Source organism: Podarcis bocagei (assembly GCF_964188305.1).
Source record: "Podarcis bocagei genome assembly, chromosome: 2".
NCBI lineage: Eukaryota > Metazoa > Chordata > Lepidosauria > Squamata > Lacertidae > Podarcis > Podarcis bocagei.
Window position 1 is genome coordinate 31,680,293 of NC_138126.1, and position 24,511 is coordinate 31,704,803.

The 24,511-nt window shown below is 42.3% G+C and overlaps 1 protein-coding gene across 3 annotated transcripts in view; it reads left to right on the top strand.

Annotated features, from left to right (window-relative positions):
• SLC25A26 (solute carrier family 25 member 26) overlaps nucleotides 1-24,511 on the top strand; it is a 124,871-nt gene that overhangs the window by 25,779 nt on the left and 74,581 nt on the right. For 2 of the 3 annotated variants that reach the window (XM_081184351.1, XM_081184352.1), the window contains exons 4-5: nucleotides 297-401; nucleotides 2,284-2,331. In XM_081184351.1, coding sequence (XP_081040477.1) covers nucleotides 297-401; nucleotides 2,284-2,331 — 153 coding nt within the window. The remainder of the gene's footprint in view (nucleotides 1-296; nucleotides 402-2,283; nucleotides 2,332-24,511) is intronic. The other variant, XM_081184353.1, reaches the window with a different exon arrangement.

A 24,511-nucleotide genomic window follows, 5' to 3' on the forward strand; every position in this document is an offset into this window, starting at 1 on the left:
GTCAGAGCTTCCCAAGTATTTGCTAATATTAGAAGGCTGCATACTTGCTGCCTGCCTGCCTTTCTCTTTTAACAAAACCAATTAATTCTTTTCTCCAAATCCAGCATATTGGCTTTTTGGATGGATAGAATGCTTGGCAGAAAGACACAAAATGCTTCTTGAGGCTGTTTGGAAAGACATAAATCATACCTTGTTTTTCCTTTTTTAACAAGAAAGGGTCTCTGGTTAACAAAACGGCATCTAGAAGCAGGGTGAACTCTCTCGATTTCTTACTCAAGTTTATGTTGCTTTTGCAGGTCGCTTGTCTAATACGGGTTCCCTCTGAAGTTGTGAAACAGAGAGCACAAGTTTCTCCTTCTTCCAGCACCTTACGGATCCTTACCAATACTGTATGCGAAGAGGTATGAACTGAAGCAATAATATATTATTCCTGTGCTTACCCCTGCCTCCACTTCTATCTCCTTATACTGTGGTTTCCCATGTGTCAAAATTGAGCTTTGTAAGCTCCTCAAGGCAGGGACCTGGCCTCTGCAGTGGATAAATAAACCAAAAAGCAGCTTTTAGTTAAGGAGAGCTGCTAATTCCTTGAGAACGGAAAGATGTTACTGTATGCTCCAGAACGTTAATGATTCCCAAAGTCCTTCTGAACCAGATATTCAAACTCCCTGTTGGTCTCTTACCAAGGAGTCTGCAGAAACCCCAGGGATCATATTGCCATTTTGTTAAAAGTAGCCCCCGTTCAAAAGTGTAAAATGGCGAGTTGAGAAAGTAGTTGTTCTGGGTTGGGGTGTGCAGATTGGGAGGTTTGCATTGTTGCAGTTTAGCTACGCACTTTTTGAAGAAGTGCCTTGTTTTGTGAGTTCTGAATATTCCAACCTTCAACTTCATTGAATGGCCCAGAGCAGGCATAGGCAAACTCAGCCCTCCAGATGTTTTGGGACTACAACTCCCATCATTCCTAGCTAACAGGACCAGTGGTCAGGGATGATGGGAGTTGTAGTCCCAAAACATCTGGAGGGCCGAGTTTGCTGATGCCTGACCCAGAGTGTCTTCTAAGAGGAGTTTTTTGGGTGTGTGTTTGTCATGGGCAAGGATTTAGCTTGTTTAACTGAATTTTGGATGAAACTGGAGGATGACCAGACAGATCAGCAAGAAGCCTCAAAAGACCAGCAAATAAGCCAAAGCAGGTCATGTGAAGAAGTATGGATAGGCCTGTGATGTGTCCAGAGCAATGAAGCAGCTTGACTTGGCTCTCCTCGTCTTCTGTCTTGACATATCCACCTTGGTGTGGATGTGTTCCTAGGATCTCCCTTGGCCAGTTCTGCAGGAGGCTGGATTGACAACGACATGGAAGTAAGAAGTCATACTGACAGGAAGCTGGTGTTGTAAGAACACCAGTGGACCAGATCTGTGCAATGCACACAAAGTATTCTGGCACTCTTCTGAGAGCCTTTTTTTCTTCAGAGTGGGTCTGGAATTATTGTGTACGATGCCTGATGTGGACGACCAAGTGGAGATCACATACTTGTTGCCTGGCACAGATAAGTTTGCGACCTTAATGTTGCAGGATTTGTTGTTGCAGACCAGAAACTGAGAAGAAGTTCATCAAAGATAATATGGCGGGCTGCAAAGTTTGATCGGCAATGTAATATAGTAACTTATTTGTGTTGGCCTCTGTTTTAATATATCTATGCATAAATTGGTTTTTTAATGGTATAGCGTGGTATAGCATTCTGTATAGCGTGTATAGGACATGTATTTCTTTTTGGTGGTGGTTTAAATGACCATGATGGTTGGAACAACAAATAAAATTGATTGCTCTTCAGAGTGGGTATGACCCAAAGCTGTTAAATATTAAGGGTTATTCATTAAATGTTTGGCTGTCCACCAGCCTCAAAGACTCCCTTCCTCTGTTCCTGTGCATTTGGAATACCTGATGGCTCTAGATACCAGCTATGCATGGCAAGAATGTGTTGACATATTTCTATGCCTTCCCATTCTTCTAACTTAAGAATGCAATATATTATCTTTTTGATGCACCACTGCGACTGATTATTTTTTAGTAGCCGTTAAGCAAGTTTTGAAAGTGGGGATAAAGCCCTCCCATGTTGGTAAAGCTAGGGAGACAACCTATAGTGTGTTTATAATCAATATTGTCAATTTGCTGGAAGCCTGAGCATTACGCTTAGTAAAGCTGTAATACCTGCCATGTAATCATCCGTAAATTGCAGTCTTTGCTAACATAATTCCCGATCGCTGAAGTTTTCTCTTGTTTATTCGCAGGGTATTCTGGGACTCTACCGAGGTTATAAAAGCACAGTATTAAGAGAGGTAACACGCTTCCCCCCTCCCCTTTTAAAATGATCTATGTCTTTTGGATTTCCTTCAGTGATTTCTTTTTCTCCAGATGTGTTATGGTAGTAATACAACTGAAATGGAAACGATGACATTTTGTAAGCAGTTCTCACTCGTGCTTCCCTTTACCTGGCCCTCTCGGACAATGCCTCCTTTAAACTTCCATCTCATAGGGAGAAAGAGCCAGTTCAGATTTAAATGGAGAGCCTGTGCTGGATCAGGCCCATGGCCCATTTGGTCCAGCATCCTACTCTCACAGTGGCCAGCTAGATGCCTGTGGGAAGCTTGCAAGGAGGACATTTGAGTGCAGCGCACTCTCCCCACCTTGTGATTCCCAGAAACTGGGATTCAGAGGAATGTCGCTTCCAGCAGCCGAGGGAGAATGTAACCATCTACCATGGATAGCCTATTCCTCCATTGTGCCGTGAGCCCCTTTAGTACTATTAAAAACAACAATACGAACATCGGCTCCCATCTTCGTTAGGGACTGTGGTAATCTCCAGGACGATCTACTGCATTTTCCTTTTATCTGGGCTCCTTGTTACTTTGGAAGCTGCCGCATTGTTCCAGGGCAAACTCTGTTGATGTCGTGTCAGGCACTCGCTGGCGATGCTTCGTAACGTCGTAGGTGAAGAAGAAACAAAACACACAGGCCCGTGGGAGCATGCGAGAACAGCGTGCTTCTAAGAAGTTGGCTTGGCATCTGGGACAAATTTTAAAACCTTACATAGCAATAACCTCCTGGATCAGTCCAAGGGCTCATCCAGTCCGCGAGATCTGTAAGCAGGAACCGAACACAAGAACATCTTCCTGTGGCTTCCAACTATTGATATTCAGAATTATTTTTTCCCCTCCAGCCATGGACGCAGAGTCTAGCCATTGTGGCTAGTAGCAATTGGTAGCCCTCTGCCCCTTGAATTTGTCTAATCCCCTTTGAAAGCCACCTGGGTGGCTTCTGTGGGAGTGAGCGCCATAATTTAACTACGCACCGCGTGAAGATTCAGGCAGCAGGTTGGCAATCTGGAAGAAGAGAAGGAGCATGCCATCAGTATAATAGAATTATAGAGTTGGAAGGGACTATGAGGCTGATCTAGTCCAACCCCTTGCAGCGCCAGTGTGGTGTAGTGGTTAAGAGCGGTGGACTCGTAATCTGGTGAACCGGGTTCGCTTCCTCGCTCCTCCACATGCAGCTGCTGGGTGACCTTGGGCTAGTCACACTTCTCTGAAGTCTCTCAGCCTCACTCACCTCACAGAGTGTTTGTTGTGGGGGAGGAAGGGAAAGGAGAATGTTAGCCGCTTTGAGACTCCTTCGGGTAGTGATAAAGCGAGATATCAAATCCAAACTCTTCTTCTTCTTCTTCTTCTTTTTGTCCAATGTGGGACTCATACCCATGATCCCGGGATTAAGAGTTTCACGCTCTAACAATTGAGCTACGCTTCCCCTAATCTCAAAAGTTGTTTCTTCCCTATCCCTTCTTTTTCTCCCTCCATTTTGTTTTGAAGAATGGGGCCTTAATACTGCATTAATGAAAAATAAAATGGAATAACAACAACTTGAGCAAGCTCCCGATTCTTCAACCAGCACACAGTTTATACTGTTGTCTGAAGTGCCAGTTTGCTAGCATTCCTTCCAAAGTTTATTTATTCCTTTAAAGCAAGGGTAGGCAACATGGTGCCCACCAGAAATTGCTGGGCTACAACCTACCCCTTCCCTGAGCCCAATGGTCACATTGACTGGGGATTATGGGAATTGTAGTCCAACAACATTTGGGAGGGCTCCACAGGGGCTACCCCTGCTTTAAATGCTTTCTTCTGTGCACATACAGACCACCTCAGGTTTCAAACAAAACAACAGGAGCTCCATGTCCTGTGTAAATACTATCACATAACAATAAGAAATCCCACAGTTAGTCTAGCTCTAGGTAGTGGGGAATGGTGATGAGGATTTCTTTGTTCTCGTACCTCTCTGTGTGCCGGAGGGGGGGAGGGGAAGAGTTATTTGTTTGAAGAGGTGACACCTGCTTTTCTCAAACGTAACCCCCACTATATCTTCATCCTGTACTTATTTTCTGCCTCACTAAGCACATGTTACTTGTTGCGATTTCATCTGGTTTCAGGCAAGGAAAAGAAAAAGGGCAACAAGGCTTTTTGATTTCTCTGAGGGGTTCTGAATAAATGAATAAAATGCAACTGCCAAAGAATACTGATTTATTATTATTATTATTATTTGGCATACTAACTGATAGATAAAACGCACGGCTGCTACTGGATGTTATTCTCTCTCTCAAAAAAAATATGTTTTTTGATATGTGTCAGGTTGGTAATTAATTTCTGGTTGGGTCTCTTAGCACAGTTACGTATGTGACCCTGCCAAGAAAAACTCTTGGGGGCTCAAAATGGCAACACTTTGTTGGGGCCCTTTCCATTATGTAAATTCACAAAAGGTCCTTCAGAGCCATTTTCAGTCGAAATATTGCTCCCCTCACCCCACAGCTTGAACATCTACCTTAATAGAATGAATAACAAATTATGGTTGAATGAGATTCACCTTCACTTCAGATTGAAACAAATTGTGAATGACCAGCTTCTCTTAAATTTAACTCCAGTTTTGTGTGTCAAAATGGCACTCTTTTACCAGGGAAGGAAAACAGTTGTGTGCACACAATTATACACACACACACACACACACACACACACACACACGTTGCCCAGGGATTTTTGCACTGGATGGGAGACATGCTGTGAACTGTTAGATACTTCACTGTTCTTTTTGTGCACTAGTTTCATAACTAGATGTGGCAGGAACCACACACTTCTCCTCTTTTTCCTGTCCCTGTTTATCTGAGGAGAAACAAAATCCAGCATGATGTCACTGCAGCCCAGCCAATGGCAGCCAGTGAAGTGTCGTGGAGGCGGAGACCTTGCCACAAGGTTGACCTTGAGCTACGTGGTGCAATTTTGTTGGTGTTACCAAAACCGGGAGAGGGAACGTGGTGATGCTGTCTTTGGCAGCACATATACAGCTCCCATTGCATGTAATTCAATTTATTTATCTATTTTTATGTCTCTGAGCCTGCCGATAACATTTTCTCCAGGTTTCTGTAGCAGCAAGATTAAAACCTGGAAGATGACAAGGTGAGAAATTTACACCTAAGCGTCCTAAAATATGGTCTTTTGGCCGCTGCTTAACCAATCCTATGCAAATGTAGCAGTGCAGAAATGAAGTTTAGTTAATGGAGATCGGGAAGAATGGGTGCTTTATGATGGTGCTGTAGGCATTGGGAACCCAACTGCATACAACAGAAGTGAAGGATTTTGACACAGCTTTGCCTGAATTTGCAGGACTGCGAAAGCAAATCGATGTGTGGGGTAGATCTTGTGCAAAGTGTGAGCATACTGATAAAGCCAATTGTACAGGGAATTCTGCATTCATGATCTTGCAGTTTGGTGATGACATCTATAGCTCCTCTGCTGAAAGTTTATCCTGGTAAGCTGAGCCAGGCTTTTCCATTTCTGGAGAATTCATTTTATTAACTATGACCAAGGAGAACATCTGTTAAAATTCCATTACATTTAGTTCATGGGAAAAAGGGGGCGGTAAAGGAGGGAAGCCCTCTCCGATCCTAAATTCTCCTTAGACTTTTCTTTTTTCCTCTGAAGCTAACATTCTTTTAACAGATGTCTGAAATGGACATTATAATGAATGAAAACTTAGCATTGAAACTAGCCCTTTACGCAACTGCAGCTTTCACCGTGGTTTAGGTGTAATGATTTATTCTGCATAGTAATAATGCAATTAACGCTAACACATCTTGCATTATTTAAATTGCTTTCTTCATTGCTGCGAATCTGCAATAAGCCTTCTCAGGATCCCTCAACGTGACTTAGAAGATTTAATTTTTTTTCAGAAATGCAGTGAAAAGACTAAAATGTATTGCGGGCTTACTGAGCTGTTTTCCCACCCCCACCTCATACCAGGTCTAACTTTGCCCCTGGGTCAAATGCTCCACATGCCCCCACCCACTCACTGTCCCCTTGGTCACGAAATGGTGAGGGTGGTTACTGTCTGTACCCCCCCCCCCCGGAAGTATGTAAAGCTGCAGAAGTTGGAAGAGTGATTCTTTCCCCCATTTCCTCTTTCAACTCTCTGTGCTTTTCCAAGCTCATATTCATTCAATTGGTTCTGACTGGGTTGTTTGGAAAACCAAAGTATGTGTGTCAACATGCACTTTCTCTTTCTGTGTCCCGGGGGGTTGGGTGGGGGCGTGTGATCTGGTAAGGTGGGAGGGAAGGAACCAAAAGGCGGTGTCCACAGCACTTGCATCAAAGTCGAAATGCACCCACAGGCCTAAAAATGTTGGTGACCTTAGCACAACACGTTAATCCGGAAGGTTTTTTTGTTAATTGGAATTTAAGTATGACCGAGAAGGGAAGACACCAGACAAAAACAATCCGCTTTCCTTTGGGTCTGTGGTTCTGGAGCAGGCATAGGCAAACTCGGCCCTCTGGATGTTTTGGGACTACAACTCCCATCATCCCTAGCTAACAGGACCAGTGGTCAAGGGTGATGGGAATTGTAGTCCCAAAACATCTTGGGGGGGGGCCTGAGTTTGCCTATGCCTGTTCCGGAGTGACAGAAGAGCAGGTACAATCCTTGGAAGAAAAATCTTTTCCTAAAGTGATGTGAGCTATGATAGCTGGCTTTGATTTTTATTCATCTGCTACTCAAGGGCCGAACCAAATAGGAAACACTGGAGGATTATTACAACTTAATATCTTTCAGATGCAGTGTTTGCAACTGCTGTGATCAACACGTGCGGTGGAATTCTATAGTAAGCATACGCAGATGGGCCATGAAACGAGAACTGGGCTCATGTTGCACTTTAAATATGCCTCTCCATATTGAACAGGTTACCTGTATCAGGACTTTCTCTGCAACTGCTGGGCCCCTAAACTTGTCCCCCTACACAACCAAAGAAAGAAACGGCAACATAGGTTTGCTGGGCCGCCACTCCATTCAATCTTTTGGCTGTTTTGTATGAGTTGCATGTGTGCAAAGACCCGAAGGCAAACAGTGCAGTGCCACTTTGGCTTTGGGCTCATTTTGTGGAATCGTAGAATTGTAGAGCTGGAAGGGAGCACTAGGGTCATCTAGTCCAACCCCAACTTGGGGCTCAAACCCACAACGCTAGGATTCAGAGTCACATGCTCTATTTCATACATAACATTAGCTTCAAACATGAAAACTTTGGAAAAGCAGCTTTTAATACAGTGGTGCTTTGGGTTACAGATGCTTCAGGTTACAGTCTCCGCTGACCCAGAAATAGTACCTTTGGTTAAGAACTTTGCTTCAGGATGAGAACAGAAATTGTGTGGTGGCAGTGGGAAGCCCCATTAGCTAATGTGGTACCTCAGGTTAAGAACAGTTTCAGGTTAAGAACGGACCTCCAGAACGAATTAAGTTCTTAACCCGAGGTATCACTGTATAGTATGGTAGATTTCGTCACTGCAAATTTAGCCCCTCATAGGGTTACAAGTGCCTATAAGAACATGACTGACCTGAAAAAACACTGGAACCACCGAAACTTGATTTCCGTTTTTCAAAAGGCTAACATGATGTTGATGTCACCCATGAATTGTGCCACAATTTAAATAACTGCATGAAATGGGGAGGACGGTTTGTGGCCTTTGGATGTTGTTGGACTACAGTTCCCATCAGTCCCAGCCAGCATAGCATGTGGTCAGGGCTGACAGGAGTTGTAGTCCAACCACAGATTCTCTACCTCTGGTGCAAAACATTTTCCCTCCTGTGCCGAGAGGCAAAGTTTTCGTTTTCAGTAAGATCAGCCGTGTGACACCATCTTTTTTATGTTCACAAGGAGTTCTTAGTACATGGGATTTAAAAAGGAATTTTCTTTCATGGAGCAATGTTTGCTCTTGATTTAAGTTGGTGGAAAGCTTCCCATTTTCTTCCTTCCGTTCAGATTTAAGTTATCTCTGCAGGCATACTCACTTGCTCCATGCACCAAGGATCGGGACCTTAGACTCTTTGTCAAGCAACCAACATTTTTTTGGGTTTCCAAGGAATTTAGACGGCTATCACAACACTGAGAGAGGAATGTGGAGGTGATGGGTGGATTGAAGAGGCAGATTTGGAATCTAAATACTCTGTCAGAAGCTTCCCTTAAATAGGTATTGTTGTGTCTCAACTGGGACACAAACTGCTCCCTCCCTCCTCCTCCTCCCTGTGTGAATTGACTTCCTTTCCAGGTTAGAAATAACTACAGTGGTGCCCCGCAAGACGAATGCCTCGCAAGACGGAAAACCCGCTAGAGGAAAGGGTTTTCCGTTTTTGAGCTGCTTCGCAAGACGATTTTCCCTATGGGCTTGCTTTGCAAGACGAAAACGTCTTGCAAGTGTTCCGATTTTTCCCCGCTCCCCCCTTTTTTCTAAGCCGCTAATAGCCTTTTAGCCGCTAATCCGCTAATCCTTTAATAGCCGCTAAACCGCTAATAGCCCTAATCCGCTAAGCCGCTAATAGGGTTGCTTCGCAAGACGAAAAAACCGCTAGACGAAGAGACTCACGGAACGGATTAATTTCGTCTTGCGAGGCACCACTGTATTTAATATAATGATGTCTGAACAGCTGTGACTGCAGTTTTGCTTCTAAACCAGAGCCTGAAGAAAGATTCATCTGGGTTTCAGTCTCTAGTTTAGAAGCAATCTAGAAGAACCTTTGGCTACACTGGAACAGCTGTTGCCATTATCGCTGACCAGGAAAAGGAAAAGGTATGACCCCAATAGAGTCTACTACTCCTCGTTCCTAGCTCTGTTTAATGAGATATTTCAACTGGAGATTTGGGAACCATTTGATGAGCTAAGTACAGTGGTACCTCTACTTACGGCCGCAATCCGTTCCGGGGTGCCGTTCGCACCCTGAAAAGTCCATAAGTAGAGCGCCGCTTGTGGCCGCTTGTACGCGTGACGTGAGAGATCGCTCCTGCACATGCACGAAGCAGCGAACCCGGAAGTAAACACTTCTGAGTTTGCCGCGTTCATAACCTGAAAAAATGCAACATGAAGCAAATGCAACTCGAGGTATGACTGTATGTGCTCTTCCATATATTGATGCCTCCTTTGTAAAATGCCCACTGCCTCGACTTTTAAGCCAAGCCGTGAATTCTGTATTCAATCTGTAGTGTGCCTAAATAATTTGCTTGGACTAGTTCTTTTTGAAGGTGGAGGTTTATTCAACGTAGAAAATTTAGCTCTGTTTGCTAAAGGCAACAATTTTGTATTTTTAATTGTAAAGCCAATTTGAAGGCTTTTCAGTCATGGGGTCTCATTGCACTAAAAACAACAAGAAGAAAACGAAGTAGGGTTGAGTGACAATTCCTTAACAATACTCTAGAGGGTGCCTGATGTCTGCATTGTTTGGAGGTGTTTAAACCACACGAGGTCTTTATCTTTACATTGGAGAAACCTGTTCAAGCTACTTTATCCTTTGCTTTACTTTTCGTAGAAGAGAACTCCATATTAAACCCAAGCCACTCACTGTGATTTGCTTGACTGAGGGCTTTAGAAATAAAGAAACCAAGCAAGATGTGGATTACTATGTTTTATCAGCTTGGTTCTCAAACAGCTGAATTTTCATGGGAAGCGGGTAAAAGAGTCTTCCAAATCTTTAGTTCTTGCCTCACTTTTGAAATACCATTTAGATAGTAATCCCAAATCAGATGATCTAAAAAAAACAAAACAAATTGGGATGCTTCAGAAACAAAAGGTTTGTCATAGCCTTTGGTGGCTATGAATTTGATAGCGAGGGCCACCTTTAGTCTGCTGAAAAATGATTTTATCTTAAGTCTGTTTTTTAAAAAAAAGCTCAATAGCTGTTTTGTCCGGATTTTCACTGTTTGAAATATGGCAACCATAAAACCTTGTGAGCTTCGCCCCCTCCCGTAAAGTGGATTTTCAGTTGTCTCCAGCTGTAGTTGAAGCTGTAGAGCAATTGAGGTTGTCTTTCGGAATAATCACTAAAAAAAAATTCAATGAGCAGCAATTCCCTTGAAACTGGTCACCCCGCCCCCATCCCCGGTGCAACCTTGGGTAGGTTTTGTGAACATTATGAAGCCAATTAATTGCTAAATACTGATAAAAAAAAAATCTTTTAGGTGACTTTTTAAAAGTATGTTTTGAAAGTGGTGGTGTTTCAGAAGCTGCTAATTTGTGTGAAACCAATTGCATATGTTACTCAAGTAGTCTGGCCAGTTCTCCTCAAAAGTAATCTTAACACCTGCCTATTTTCAACTGAAAATTAATTTCAAGCACCCTTAACCCCCCCCCCCAAATTTACACTTGCCAGTCATCTTTAAAGGATATTTAAGGCTGGTATATGGGGACCCATAGTTGAAAAAGGCTGATCTAGACAGAATAGCCTCATCTAGCTGGTGCATTAATCTGTGGAGATAGTTAAAGACTACAAGTGACGACTCATGAGAGACTTACTAAGTCCACAGAAGTTACCATGCCCACTGAGGACAAGGGGAAGCCCCCTCCCCTGTGACCAGCATGGAAATGCCTGCTTCTTGCGTCTTAGCAGGCCACTAAAAACAAACAGTTTTTATATTACACAGAAAGATGGAAGTGTATGAAGCAATCTCCCAGTCTTCTACCAGCCTGCAGGTTTTCCACCATGGTTATAGAAAGTCTTTCCTTCCTTGTGGCTTGCATGAAACTGAAGTGGGCTAGTAGAGAAGGGATAAGGCGGCCTAATCTTTCCTCAACCGGTGTGCTTGCTTGTCTGCAAGGAATTCTTAGTCACCTATAGCTACCAAGTGAGCTGTTAAATACAAGATTGGCTACCTGCCGGGGATATTGGAAAGCTTCAATAGATCAACTGTTTTAGACAGTCACTTCATAATGTTCCAAAATTTCCTCACTCCTTTGTGCTTGCTAGCATAACTCTATAGGATTTGACCAAGCAATGAAAGTAATTGGATTCTAGGGCACTTTCAGACACGAAAGTAGACTGTCTAAAACAGTTCAGCACCAAGGGCCTTCTGGCGGTTCCCTCACTGCGAGAAGTGAAGTTACAGGGAACCAGGCAGAGGGCCTTCTCGGTAGTGGCACCCGCCCTGTGGAAGCCCTCCCATCAGATGTCAAGGAAATAAACAACTACCAGACTTTTAGAAGACATCTGAAGGTAACCCTGTTTAGGCAAGTTTTTAATGTTTGATGTTATATTGTATTTTTAATATTTTGTTGGAAGCAGCCCAGAGTGGCTGGGAAAACCCAGTCAGTTAGGTGGGGTTTAAATAAATTATTATTATTATTATTATTATTATTATTATTATTATTATTATTATTATTTCATTAACATTAATTACACCCCCATTTCAACGTATCTTATTTCAATGTATCTCTGCTTGAATAATAGTAGTATGGTTTCAAGTATCATTGTTGAGTACAAGGTCTAAATCTGTACTGTGAGAGCGGCTGGACCTTCCTTAACTGCAATGTTATTGCTTAAAGAGATTGATTTAAAATTTGCATTCTGCGAAAGGCAATGTCTTCTACAAGAATTAATGGGAAGAGTACTGTTAATGTTGCATAACCTGCACAAAAATGACTTCATTCTGGCACTCCATCAGTATAATTATATGTGTTTTTGTATGTTTGTATATGCGATAATATCCTTGCACGTGTACTATTCCCAAATCCCCCTCACAGATGACTACACCTTTTCCTGCCTTTCCCCCCCTTTCCCCTTCATCCCCTTCTTACCAAGAAAGGATCACAGCCATCAAAATTGGCAAGCGTTAAGCATGATAATTAGTTCAATACACTGACCAATTCTCTGAATTACAAGTTCAAAGGAACATGTGGACATGGATGAAATCAGATTTTGGCATTTCTCACTCTGATTGTTCCAGGACACTTGGAGCTTCTTTCATCTGTAAATAACTGATGGGTTTTAATGCCTGGCTCAAAATACTTCAAACACGTTTTGCAAAGTTTTGTTTTTAGTCTTAGAGCTAATTTTATGTCACAGCTTTGAACCATATTAATGAAATTATTCATGTTTTTGTGATTTCAAGGAGTGCTTGTGGATATTTTATTTTTTATTTTAATTAAGAAGCTTTTTACTCTTGGATTAGTATGCAAGGCATATGTCTTTGTACTGTGTTATATGTTTCCCCCAATTCGTTAGTTTAAAAGGCCAGATGGTAAATTCAAAATATTATTTCTTAATCTTTATTTCCACCCACCCCCTTCTCCAAGGAGCTCATGCTTCCTTCTTTCTTCCTACAGTGAGGTGGGTAAGACTTGAGATAGAGTCACCCAGTGAGCTTCATGGTTGAAAAAGGATGTGATCCCAGTTTTCCTCAGTCATAATCCCTATTCTCATCTTCTAAGCATGTTTGCTGGATGCAGAGAATGCATGAGAACATAATAATAGCCTGTTGGGCCAAGCCAATGGTCCATCTATCCCAGCATCCTGTTCTCACAGTGGCCAACCGGGTGCTGGTAGGGGGTCCGGTAGTTGTTGTCTTTGACATCTGGTGGGAGGGCGTTCCACAGGGCGGGTGCCACTACCGAGAAGGCCCTCCACCTGGTTCCCTGTAACTTGGCTTCTCGCAGTGAGGGAACCGCTAGAAGGCCCTCAGTGCTGGACCTCAATGTCCGGGTAGAACGATGGGGATGGAGACGCTCCTTCAGATATACTGGACCAAGGCAGTTTGGGGGTTTAAAGGTCAGCACCAACACTTTGAATTGTGCTTGGAAACATACTGGGAGCCAATGTAGGTCTTTCAAGTCTTAACACCATACTGGCTCTTGCTTTCTTGAATCTTCTTTAAGTGTTACCTCATGAAAGTTGTGCTCTTCATTTAATGGTGGATTTGGGCTGAAAATTTGAAAAGGATTAAGCCCCTCCTGATGGCAGAAAATTGAGTGGGTCACTGATCTTTAAGGGTTTTCTCTGTGCTGCTGCGATGTGCACACTCGAGTAAGAAGGTTCCCCAAAGTTTTAAGGCGATACTGTGTTTTTGTAAAGGCAGGGTAACTTGAGTAGGAAGAATAATGGCTTGCTTCGAAAGTGATAGCCTGTTGGTTGGGAGAACCAATTCTCGGACTTCAGTTTGTTTCAGCTGCTCTGGTTGATTTCAGTGGGACTTGGAGCATTTTGTGGATTGGGGTTAAGAATTTTACAACACTAGTGTATGCCAGTGTATTTCTCAAATGTGTGTCCCAAACGATTTTGTGGGCTACAACTCCCATCATGCCTAGCTAGCAGCACCAGTGGTCAGGGATGATGGGAGTTGTAGCCCAACAACAGCTGGGGACCCAAGTTTGAGAAACACTGCACTAGTGGTTAAAACTTGTTTGGATCTTTCTTTCTTTCTTGGCTGATCCTAAACGGCCCTAATTTTTGCTTCCCTGGTCACAGGTGGTGAACATGGAGGGAAGATTTCTCTAAGTGTTGGAGCGTTATTAACAGCGACATTCAGGGACCTGTTTTTTGTTTTGTTTCCCTTGCACCCCAGAAATTTCCAGTATTTTAATTTGGGTGATTTTGGCCAAAAATTTACGCCCCCCCACAAGCATTACAAGATCTACAATGAGTTATAACTGACGTGCTGTTTTTCTGCTGCTAACTTCCAGTGGCTGGATCTCCTCTCTGTTCTGTCTTTGTTCTTACTGTTATTCCCAGCAGTATACCATCTGAGGTAATCATATTACAGCGTGTCAGCTGCAATTATAACTCCCCATATTTACATCTCTAGTCTCATCTGTGTTTACATCTATGCTTAGCTAGGCAGGGCACTGCACAAGTGGTGTGTTGCATGTGTCCTGAGCGTAGAAAAAAGTACCATACTAGGTATAATGTCCCCTTCTAGAATCTACACATGTATGGAGATAAGTTCTGATAATGCCCTTATCTGCTTTGCGGGTAGGATGAATACTGTTGTTCATATTTGGTCATACTTAGGCTGTACTCAGCCTGCAACTTATACTTAACCTGTGTTTAAAGCCATTTGTTTTACGTCACCTTGAGTACAGATATATTGTAGAAAGGTGACAAATTAATTAATGTTTAAAGTAATCGTGCCTGGGAGCTGGCTTCAGTAAGGCTCCCAATAATTTGCCCAAGCAATTTTTGAAACCGTTAACCTTTTATTGGTTCCCTCACAATTCCTTCGAAAATGAGAAAGCTGCTGTTTGATTTTGATTTGTTGAAGGAATAAGTTCTTTAACAAGTTTTGGACAGAGTTCAGAACAAATTGCTTCGCTGACCCTGCTCCAGAACAAAGTTTCAGTAATATGCTTAGAACTTGCTTCGGTTCATTCTCTCTCTTTCTTTTAATGGCAAAGTACCACAATTACCACAATGCATTGTCTACAAAGTAATAGCCAGGTGGGCAGCTAGGGGAAAAACTGTGCAAGTAGAGGGAACATTCTGGAGTGACGTCATCCTGTTAGAATTCTTTTCAGTGTTGGAACAAATTCATCTCACACCTGCTATGCTTGGCAGTCAACTTCATTTCCATCTCACTGTGGAGTGGTGGGGGTGGGGGAAGGGGACAGAATTTAGAAAATACCTTTAGAGTGGTGCCTGTATATTTTGTGTGTGTGAACGAACACACACACACACACACACACACAGCACATGGTATGCAAGGAAAGAGTGAAAAGAGAAAGAAGACTGAAAGAAATAAGATTCTGCCTTCAAAATAAAATGGAAAGACTGAAAGTCAAGGATTTAAGTAGTGGTGGGGCTTAGATATTCTCCTCCAGCCCCTAACCTCTTCTACAGACTGACTTTTTCCATGTGCGTAAGCAGGCAAGGCCTGCAAGCTACTGGGTTTGAGTTTTGAGGGTTCCTCTCCAGGTGTTTCTCATGGATTGTCTCAGTTTTATTCCAGGAATGAGTAAGAGATTAATTTCTCTCTCTCTCCCATCCCCGCTTCCAATTTTTTGTGTCTCTCCCTCTCAGCTGTCATTTCCCTCAGCCATCATTTGTCACAGTTCTCACCTCCACTGAGAATTCTCCTCCAGAAATTGGGTAGAAACATCCTTAATTCATGTAACTGAAAACTAATTACTAATGTAACTACAAGGCTGTTGCAAATTGGTGGTCTTTATTTGAACCAGGAATATGGTTTGGGGGTTTGTGTGTGAGAGACATTTATTTTTGAAAAGGAGTGGTAGCAGAAGGAAAAGTATGGTAGGCGGTTGGATGAGGTGGGCATAAAAGAGGGACAGAGAATCCCGTTAGATAGTGAAAGCTGAACACTGGAAAAGTTTGTCGCTTATAAGGTCTAGGAAATTGCTTTGATAAAGAGAATAAGCACATGAAATCATTTCCTTTGCAGATTCACTGGAATTCTTCCATGATGTAAGGTTTATGTAAAACAGCCCCAGGTGGTACAAGAGAGGTACAGCCATGGACTTTGGATAGCTGAAATCAGTGGTTGCACTTCTGGTTTTAACACAATGTGTTGTTGTTGTTTAAATGATATTTATTAGAAGTTTAAAGATTACAGAAAAAAGAGAAGAGGAAGAACCTCCTGACAGTAAGAGCTGTTCGACAGTGGAATTTGCTGCCAAGGAGTGTGGTGGAGTCTCCTACTTTGGAGGTATTTAAGCAGAGGCTTGACAACCATATGTCAGGAGTGCTCTGATGGTGTTTCCTGCTTGGCAGGGGGTTGGACTCGATGGCCCTTGTGGTCTATTCCAACTCTATGATTCTATGATTCTATGAAAACAGTAAGAAATTTAACAGAACATACATTACAATAGATAAAAAGAGAGACATAAAAAACAATACAACAATACAGCAAAAAAACCAAAAACACTAAAACACATCCAATATTCCATATCTTTACCTTTCATTTACTTGTTTCATCGACCTCCTCACACCTCCCTTTTTTGTATTCTAGTTCAATTCACTATTTCAGCAGATTCTTTCCATCTTTCTCAATTTTTGTTCTATAATTTATCTTAACGGTCTAACCTTAATTTTTTTCATTTTAGCCCATTATCAATCAGCTTTTACTTAATTCTTTATTACATTTCTGCTAAAACCATATAGCTTCATTCCAGCATCCTTCTAACATTCATTGATTTTGCAATGTTTTTGTAAATATACTTTAAATTTTTTCCAATCTTCTTCCACCAACTCTTCTCCCTGGTCTCGTATTCTGTTATTTTTATGTTTCACTTGTCAGTGTCTGGAACAAATAGCTAAAAGGGAACCATTCCCCCCTCCCCCTGTAATCTTCTATTTCTTTAAGACATGTTTTGTTGCGTGGAAAGAGAAACACCATGTGGAATGTGTTCCTTAACAACTAACAAGGCATTTCCCTTTTCTCTTTAATATAAAAATGATTTGAAATGTGATTTTTATATGAGGAATTGTTACAGGAAAGTCTCATCAGATAGGTGGATGGCAGGTAAATCCCAAGGCTGTGCGAAGCTGAATTTGCTGCTGCTGTGTTTACATTTAGTTGAAGGGGGTCATTTTTTAAAAATCCATCTTGTCAGTCAGTCAAATCTTTTTGCTTAAAACCACTGGCCATCACAAAAATAAAGAAATTCAAGCCATTTTGAGGTACACTTTGGCATAACTGATCCCTAGCACGCCAGACCCAATGTTGTCCAATGAAATTTTATCTAAATTTTGTCCATTGGGCTGCTAATGCAAACAGAAACCTTATACTGTATGTAGTGTTATAACTAACATAACCAGGAAAGAATTCCAGGGGAATGTCATAATATGGTGCTGTTTCCCTGTAAAAGTCGATAGTAGAAACTAGCCATAAGAGGCCTTGCTCCAGTTCCTGAAAGTTTTGCAAGTTGACAGACTCAGTGCCAGCATCTACGTTCTGCTTCTCTAAGGATTGAAAAATGTGCAAGCTTGTTAATTTGGTCATTGGGGTCTTTATTTTCTTTGCGTACAGCTTTTGGGCTTCAGCTAGGACCACTTTGCCTTTGCCTAGTGAAGGGTCATTTGCTTTACAAGTCTTTGATGCTTGCTATATCAGCTGTTTTCCTCCCAGCATTTATGGTACAGCTGTGTAGAGGCTCTTTTCATCCATCCATGCTGATAATTCATTTGAACTTAGGCATCCAAGAATTTAACCATTCACTTCCTGCAATTGGGGAAAAAGCGGTAGGATGGGTTTTGTGGATTAGAATTGTTCTCCACTAAGAAGTCCCAACATTGAGACTGAACATATAAAAATCACGTTCGCAGATTGTGGGTTGTATCATACTTAGAGTAGACCCATCAGAATTAATAATGACTAATTCAACTCCATGGATTTCTGTGAGTCTATACTGAGTACAACTTACTTGGGTGAAACCCCACATTGTTTCTTCAGATAGTTATTACAGTACAAATCAGTGATTGAAGTAGTCTATAGAATCAAGGTTTTTGGTGTTGTGAACAAATGGTTTCATGGCACAGAGAAGGAATTTGTAAAAAGGAAAAGAAAAAAAGGGGGGTTATGGCTGCCCCAGCTATTGCCAAAATTGCAATCTCACATTGAAAGCAGCCAAAGAGCTGGTGCTGATTATTCATGCAGATTGTCACTGATTAGTTTCTAATTTCCTACTTCATTACAATAAAAAAGAGATGATTAATATCAATTACAATAGCAGTTTCTCCTAATAACCTTACATCATCAACTTTGATTCAAGTTAAATAAAAGAACTTCGGGGGGGGGGGGAGAGCAAATGCGAAGAAACAAACAAACAAAAATCAAATGAATAACTTACGCGTTGCTTTTAAATGACACCTAATACTGCATTAGCACATACGGCATCTTGTACTTGCATGTTCTAATAAATTATGAAAGTATTTTCCATACTGTTACCAATGTTGTTAAATTTTAATCATAGATATGATGCCTTAGACCCATGATAGTCAATTCAACAGGTGTATTTTACGAATTACACCTGATAGAAGCCAGTTGCAAATTAGTTTTTATGAAAGTAGCACATCTTTAAAGATGATGCACCTTACAACTGGAAATGACTCGTGATATTCCTTAAACTGATCATTATTCTCTCCCCCCCCCCAACTCGTTTCCTTTTTTGGATTGCTTGCACTTAGCAACCTGCTTTTTCATTTTCAGAGTACTTCACATAAACTGTTTTAAACACATGCATCTACTTGTTCACCATAGATAGCACACAGATTTCTTGAGAAGTGCAGTGGCTTGTATCACCTAGCAGAATTCTGGTTGCTTGATTATATTATGTGGATGACACAAGGCAGACTCTAGAAGGGCTGTGTGCTATAAGGAGTTAGGTTTTAATGCATTTCCCCCTGACAAAATGTCTGGATTTTTATTATATCACAGGCAAAATGAACATAAAAAGATCCAACTGGATCACGCCAACAGCCCATCTAGTACATGAAGGGCCAGGCCTCCCAATGTTATATCCAAGTGTTGTTGTTGTTGTTTAGTTGTTTAGTCGCGTCCGACTCTTCGTGACCCCATGGACCAGAGCACGCCAGGCACTCCTGTCTTCCACTGCTTCCCGCAGTTTGGTCAAACTCATGCTGGTAGCTTCGAGAACACTGTCCAACCATCTCGTCCTCTGTCGTCCCCTTCTCCTTGTGCCCTCCATCTTTCCCAACATCAGGGTCTTTTCCAGGGAGTCTTCTCTTCTCATGAGGTGGCCAAAGTATTGGAGCCTCAGCTTCACGATCTGTCCTTCCAGTGAGCACTCAGGGCTGATTTTCTTAAGAATAGATATGTTTGATCTTCTTGCAGTCCATGGGACTCTCAAGAGTCTCCTCCAACACCATAATTCAAAAGCATCAATTCTTTGGCGATCAGCCTTCTCTATGGTCCAGCCATATATATCCATATATATATCCAAGTGTAGCACTTGATTTTTTCCCCCCTTTGGGAATGAATGGCAGCCATTTAGTGATGGCACAAGAAAAGAAAAATCACATGCAGAAGGAGCAAAGCATATTTCTAGAAAAATGATAGTATATGTTAATGACATAGTCCAGCAATGGAGGGGCAAGTGGGAGGGCAAGCACCTTGTGTTTTAAAGGGGGCACTTGTCCCCCGCCCCCCCTCTGGTGCTGCCCACACAGCCATTCACTTACATTGAAAGAAGTGACACTTGTGCACTCGGGATCATTATTGTGATGGGTGTGAAACTACTCCCTCACCCCTGATGGCCCAGCAGTTAAGAATTAAACCTACTCCCATCTAGGAAATCCGACCAATTCTTTGCGTAGCCCCATCCTTGGTTCTGTTTCTTGGTTGCTGTAGTGCAGTGCGTTTACAAAGCATTTCTGAGAACTCTGGGATTGCACACTGTGAAGCTGGGCAATAGTGGACAACCTTCCCCAAAAGACAGCTCATCCACAGTTACTAACGTGTGAGCTGCAGAGCGCTCACTTTCACATAAGGCACCACAAACATGACTGAGTTGACACCCTAGAACATGCCCCAGAATTATTTTCAAGACTGAAAGGGCTCATCAACAGAATAATCCTTATAAGCTGCGCTTGCTTGGGCATGAAGGAGCTCACATGAAGCTTTAGGTTCCGGCATTCGCCTTTATACTGCCAGGAGAAAGACTCCTGAAGAGCTGAATTTCAGTTTGTATGATTTCTGGCTTGTTACTTAGAAACCAGAAAGTGTGTTGTTAAACACACTGTTCAGTTTCTAAATAAGCTAACTCCAAACCCAGGTTCATGAAGCTGGCTTGTGAAACAAACCAGAATTTGGTTTTAAACAGCAAACCCTGGTTCGTCTGTAGTGGCAAGCAAGGTTTTGTGGAAACTGAAGCTAAAGAAGTCCTCATCCTGGCTCCATCAGTGTGTGTGTCAGGAGGGTGTTGCAGGAGCCAAAGACTTGTAGCCTCTCCTTCCTGCTCAGGCGCATAGCACTAAACTGTGGTTTAACATTGCGTGCAAACTGGCTCTTCCACCACAGACTAATATGACTCCTTCTTTCCCTGGATCTTCTTGTTTTTCTTAGAAAATTTCCCTTCTTAAAATCTAGTGTCATGCAAATAGTGTTCCTTTTAATTACAAACGAGCCAGTTCATTCTCACTAACATTTTGTAAATATTAGTCAGATTTTGTCCTCATTAAGTATCAACAATGACGGTATCACTCTCTTGCAAAATAACCAATACTTTGATGGCCAAAAACAACAATCTGAGTATAAGCAATATGACATATGTTTGTTGGGCCTCATGAATGTGAGCACTTCAGGAGCCAGAGAGGCAGGAGCAGCCAAGTATATTCAGTTTTGATTTTCAGGCAAATATATGTTGCCTTGCATGTTGTGCTACCTCTTCTCCCTTTGCATTAAAGAATTAAGGGTACAGTAGAGATTGTATACACAACCTTATGGTATTTAGTTCTCTGCTTGCAATGTTACTCAGATTTTTGTTTTTGTTTCAAGAGGAGATGTATCGTCAGAATCTCATTTCTTGTAATTTGAATCCTTTGGTTTTGGTCCTACCTCTGGAGGAGCAGAAAACAAGCTTGTTCCATCTTCCATGTGACAGCCCTTAAGGTATTTGAAGGTGGCTATCATATCTCCTCTCAGTCTCCTCTTTTCCAGGCTAAACATGCCCATCTCCTTCAACTGTTCCTTATAAGGCTTGGTTTCCAGACCCTTGGTCATCTTGGTTGCCCTCCTCTGCACATGTTTGTCGTGCCCAGAACTGGACACTGGACACTAGTTGTCGTCTGATCAAGGCAGAATAGAGCGGTACTATTCCTTCCCTTGATCTGCATAGTCTACTTCTGTTGCTGCAGCCTAGAATAGCATTAGCTCTTTCTCCCCCCCCCCTTTTTTTTTGCTGCTGCTGCATCACACTGTTGACTGATGTTCAGCTTGTGGTCTACTAAGACCCCTAGATCCTTTTCACATGTACTGCTGCCAAGCCAAGTGTGCCCCGTCTTATATTTATGCACCTGGTTGTTCCAGCCTTCACGTAGAACCTTACATTCATATGTATATTAGCTGGGCTATTAAGAGACAGTCCATTTTCCTCCCATATATGCGGAATCATTCGGCTGCTTCCTTCTAGTAAGTTGAGCATCTGAGGAAAGTGACTGCAGAGTTTCCTACCCTCCTGTAAGGGGACGAGTCTCTTGCAGCAGAGCAGTTGGCTGAGACCTACCAGCTTGCGCCCATCTGTTGGCAACCATTGTTTGATGTACACACTGCTTTTAGATACAGAAGGTTGTCATGTGTATGGAACATGTATTCCACTGGAGGAAACGAGCATTGCCATTCACTGGTTTCAGTTTTCTTTATACTATCTCTCAAGGATATGTTTTAAAGTAAATTCAAGCTCTCCGTCTGAATCTGTTGGCCACCTGATAACATGTTGTGTGTACATACACACACACACACACGAAGCAGTTTCTCCTAAGGGAGGGAGAAGATGGGTAAAACTAGCATGCTGTCGGCTTTTAAAAAGTGTTCAGTAGGTTGAGGTGTAGTTTCAGTAATTTGGAAACGGATCTTTTATTTCATATTAATTTTATGACTGATATGTGATCTGTGTTCATAGTAGACACAATGGTTATACAAAATATGTCACTGATGGATTCGTTTGGCTGAGGCCGTTTCAAAGGTGTTCATACTCAGTCTTAAAATTGCTTCCCTTCGACATCCTTTCCTGCTGATGAGTTTGTGTCTGTCTCTCTGTGTGTGTCATTCATGTGGGTGGGATTGGTTCCGGTTTCACCTACTTGATTGGAATCCTTGAAGTAACCTCAATGGACATTTGACTGCGTATACAGTCAAAATGCGCATACAATCAGTCCAGGTATGTTCCTAAAATATTCAGTCTATAATAGTGTGCTGTAGGAGATGTAGTTCTCTAAACACTGCTCAGTTTGGTTTTGATAAAAGGAGAAAGACGGCAAATATTAATTCATCAATTCCTTATCTTGCTGCTGTGATTGCATGTGATTTATATCAACTACAGAAGATTTTGCAAAAACTTTGCTCTTATTTCAGTCATCCACATGCTTAAATTTTGACTGACCAGTTTGGATTGATCTCGGCATAACTAATCTAATATGTATGCAGTCTATAGGCCAAGACGAATACCTTCCTTCCACAATCTACTGGACACAGGCAAGCTTTCCCTCTAAACTGTACAACCATGATTTTTTTGTTTCCCCCCAATCTTCAATCCATACTGCATCTGGTAGGGAAAATTCCACCGTCAGTTTATTATGTCTTGCGTTCTCTGTATATGTCTGTCTGTTGCTGTCTCTTGACTCTCTTTCATTGCAGTTTGGGAGTTCCAACTCCTGTCCCTTTCATATCTGAATCATAGAGTTGGAAGAGACCACAAGGGCCATCGAGTCCAACCCCCTGCCAAGCAGGAAACACCATCAGAGCACTCCTGACATATGGTTGTCAAGCCTCTGCTTAAAGACCTCCAAAGGAGGAGACTCCACCACACTCCTTGGCAGCAAATTCCACTGTCGAACAGCTCTTACTGTCAGGAAGTTCTTCCTAATGTTTAGGTGGAATCTTCTTTCTTGTAGTTTGGATCCATTGCTCCGTGTCCGCTTCTCTGGAGCAGCAGAAAACAACCTTTCTCCCTCCTCTATGTGACATCCTTTTATATATTTGAACATGGCTATCATATCACCCCTTAACCTCCTCTTCTCCAGGCTAAACATGCCCAGCTCCCTTAGCCGTTCCTCATAAGGCATCGTTTCCAGGCCTTTGACCATTTTGGTTGCCCTCCTCTGGACACGTTCCAGTTTGTCAGTGTCATTCTTGAACTGTGGTGCCCAGAACTGGACACAGTATTCCAGGTGAGGTCTGACCAGAGCAGAATACAGTGGCACTATTACTTCCCTTGATCTAGATGCTATACACCTATTGATGCAGCCCAGAATTGCATTGGCTTTTTTAGCTGCCGCGTCATACTATTGCCTCATGTCAAGTTTGTGGTCAACCAAGACTCCTAGATCCTTTTCACATGTACTGCTCTCAAGCCAGGTGTCCCCCATCTTGTATTTGTGCCTCTCATTTTTTTTGCCCAAGTGCAATACTTTACATTTCTCCCTGTTAAAATTCATCTTGTTTGTTTTTGCCCAGTTCTCTAATCTGTCAAGGTCGTTTTGAAGTGTGATCCTGTCCTCTGGGGTGTTAGCCACCCCTCCCAGTTTGGTGTCATCTGCAAATTTGATCAGGATGCCCTTGAGTCCATCATCCAAGTCGTTGATAAAGATGTTGAATAAGACCGGGCCCAAGACAGAACCCTGTGGCACCCCACTAGTCACGCTTCTCCAGGATGAAGAGGAACCATTGATGAGCACCCTTTGGGTTCGGTCAGTCAGCCAGTTACAAATCCACCGAGTGGTAGCATAGTCAAGACCGCATTTTACCAGCTTCTTTACAAGAATATCATGGGGCACCTTGTCAAAGGCCTTGCTGAAATCAAGGTAGGCTACATCCACTGCGTTCCCTTCATCTACCAGGCTTGTAATCTGTATGGTAGCTAGAGAAAGTTATGACAGGCACAGCTTCATCCATTACAATGCTACTGTTGTGTAGGAAGCCACACCTCCTGGCACCATTCAGTTGGGTCCTGGGCCTTTCTTAAGGCTGGGCCAAGGTCAGGATTCAAGTACTGTCTGCGTATTTGCTGGGGAGCTTCAGTGTCATGTACGAATCTTGCATTCATAAAAGCCAAATTTAACAATTTTGTGTCATTGCTTAGCTCTTTGCCCCCTGCCACAAACTAAATTTACATTTCTTTGTCCAACTGGGTTTTGGGGAGATGTTTTGAAATGTTTGGGGATTTTGATAAATAACATTTTTTTGTGGGGGGGGGGTCCTGGGAAAAGGTATTTGAACTCATAGAGAAGTACAGAGTTGTGAAAATGTGATTGTAGGGAGATGCAGACTGAGGGATTATGTAAGGTTTCTTCGTTTGCTCTAGCAGCCCAAAGAAAACTTGAGTAAAATGGAGTCTTGTGTTTCAGCTTGGTGTCTGTTTGCCCCTCCGAAATAAATTTTGCTGACCATTGGGTTTAGCAAATAAATTTGATTAACTGGACTCTAGTCAGTGTAATTCTCATGGTAATTCTTTTTTAAAAAGTTAACGTTATTTGGACTTCACATAA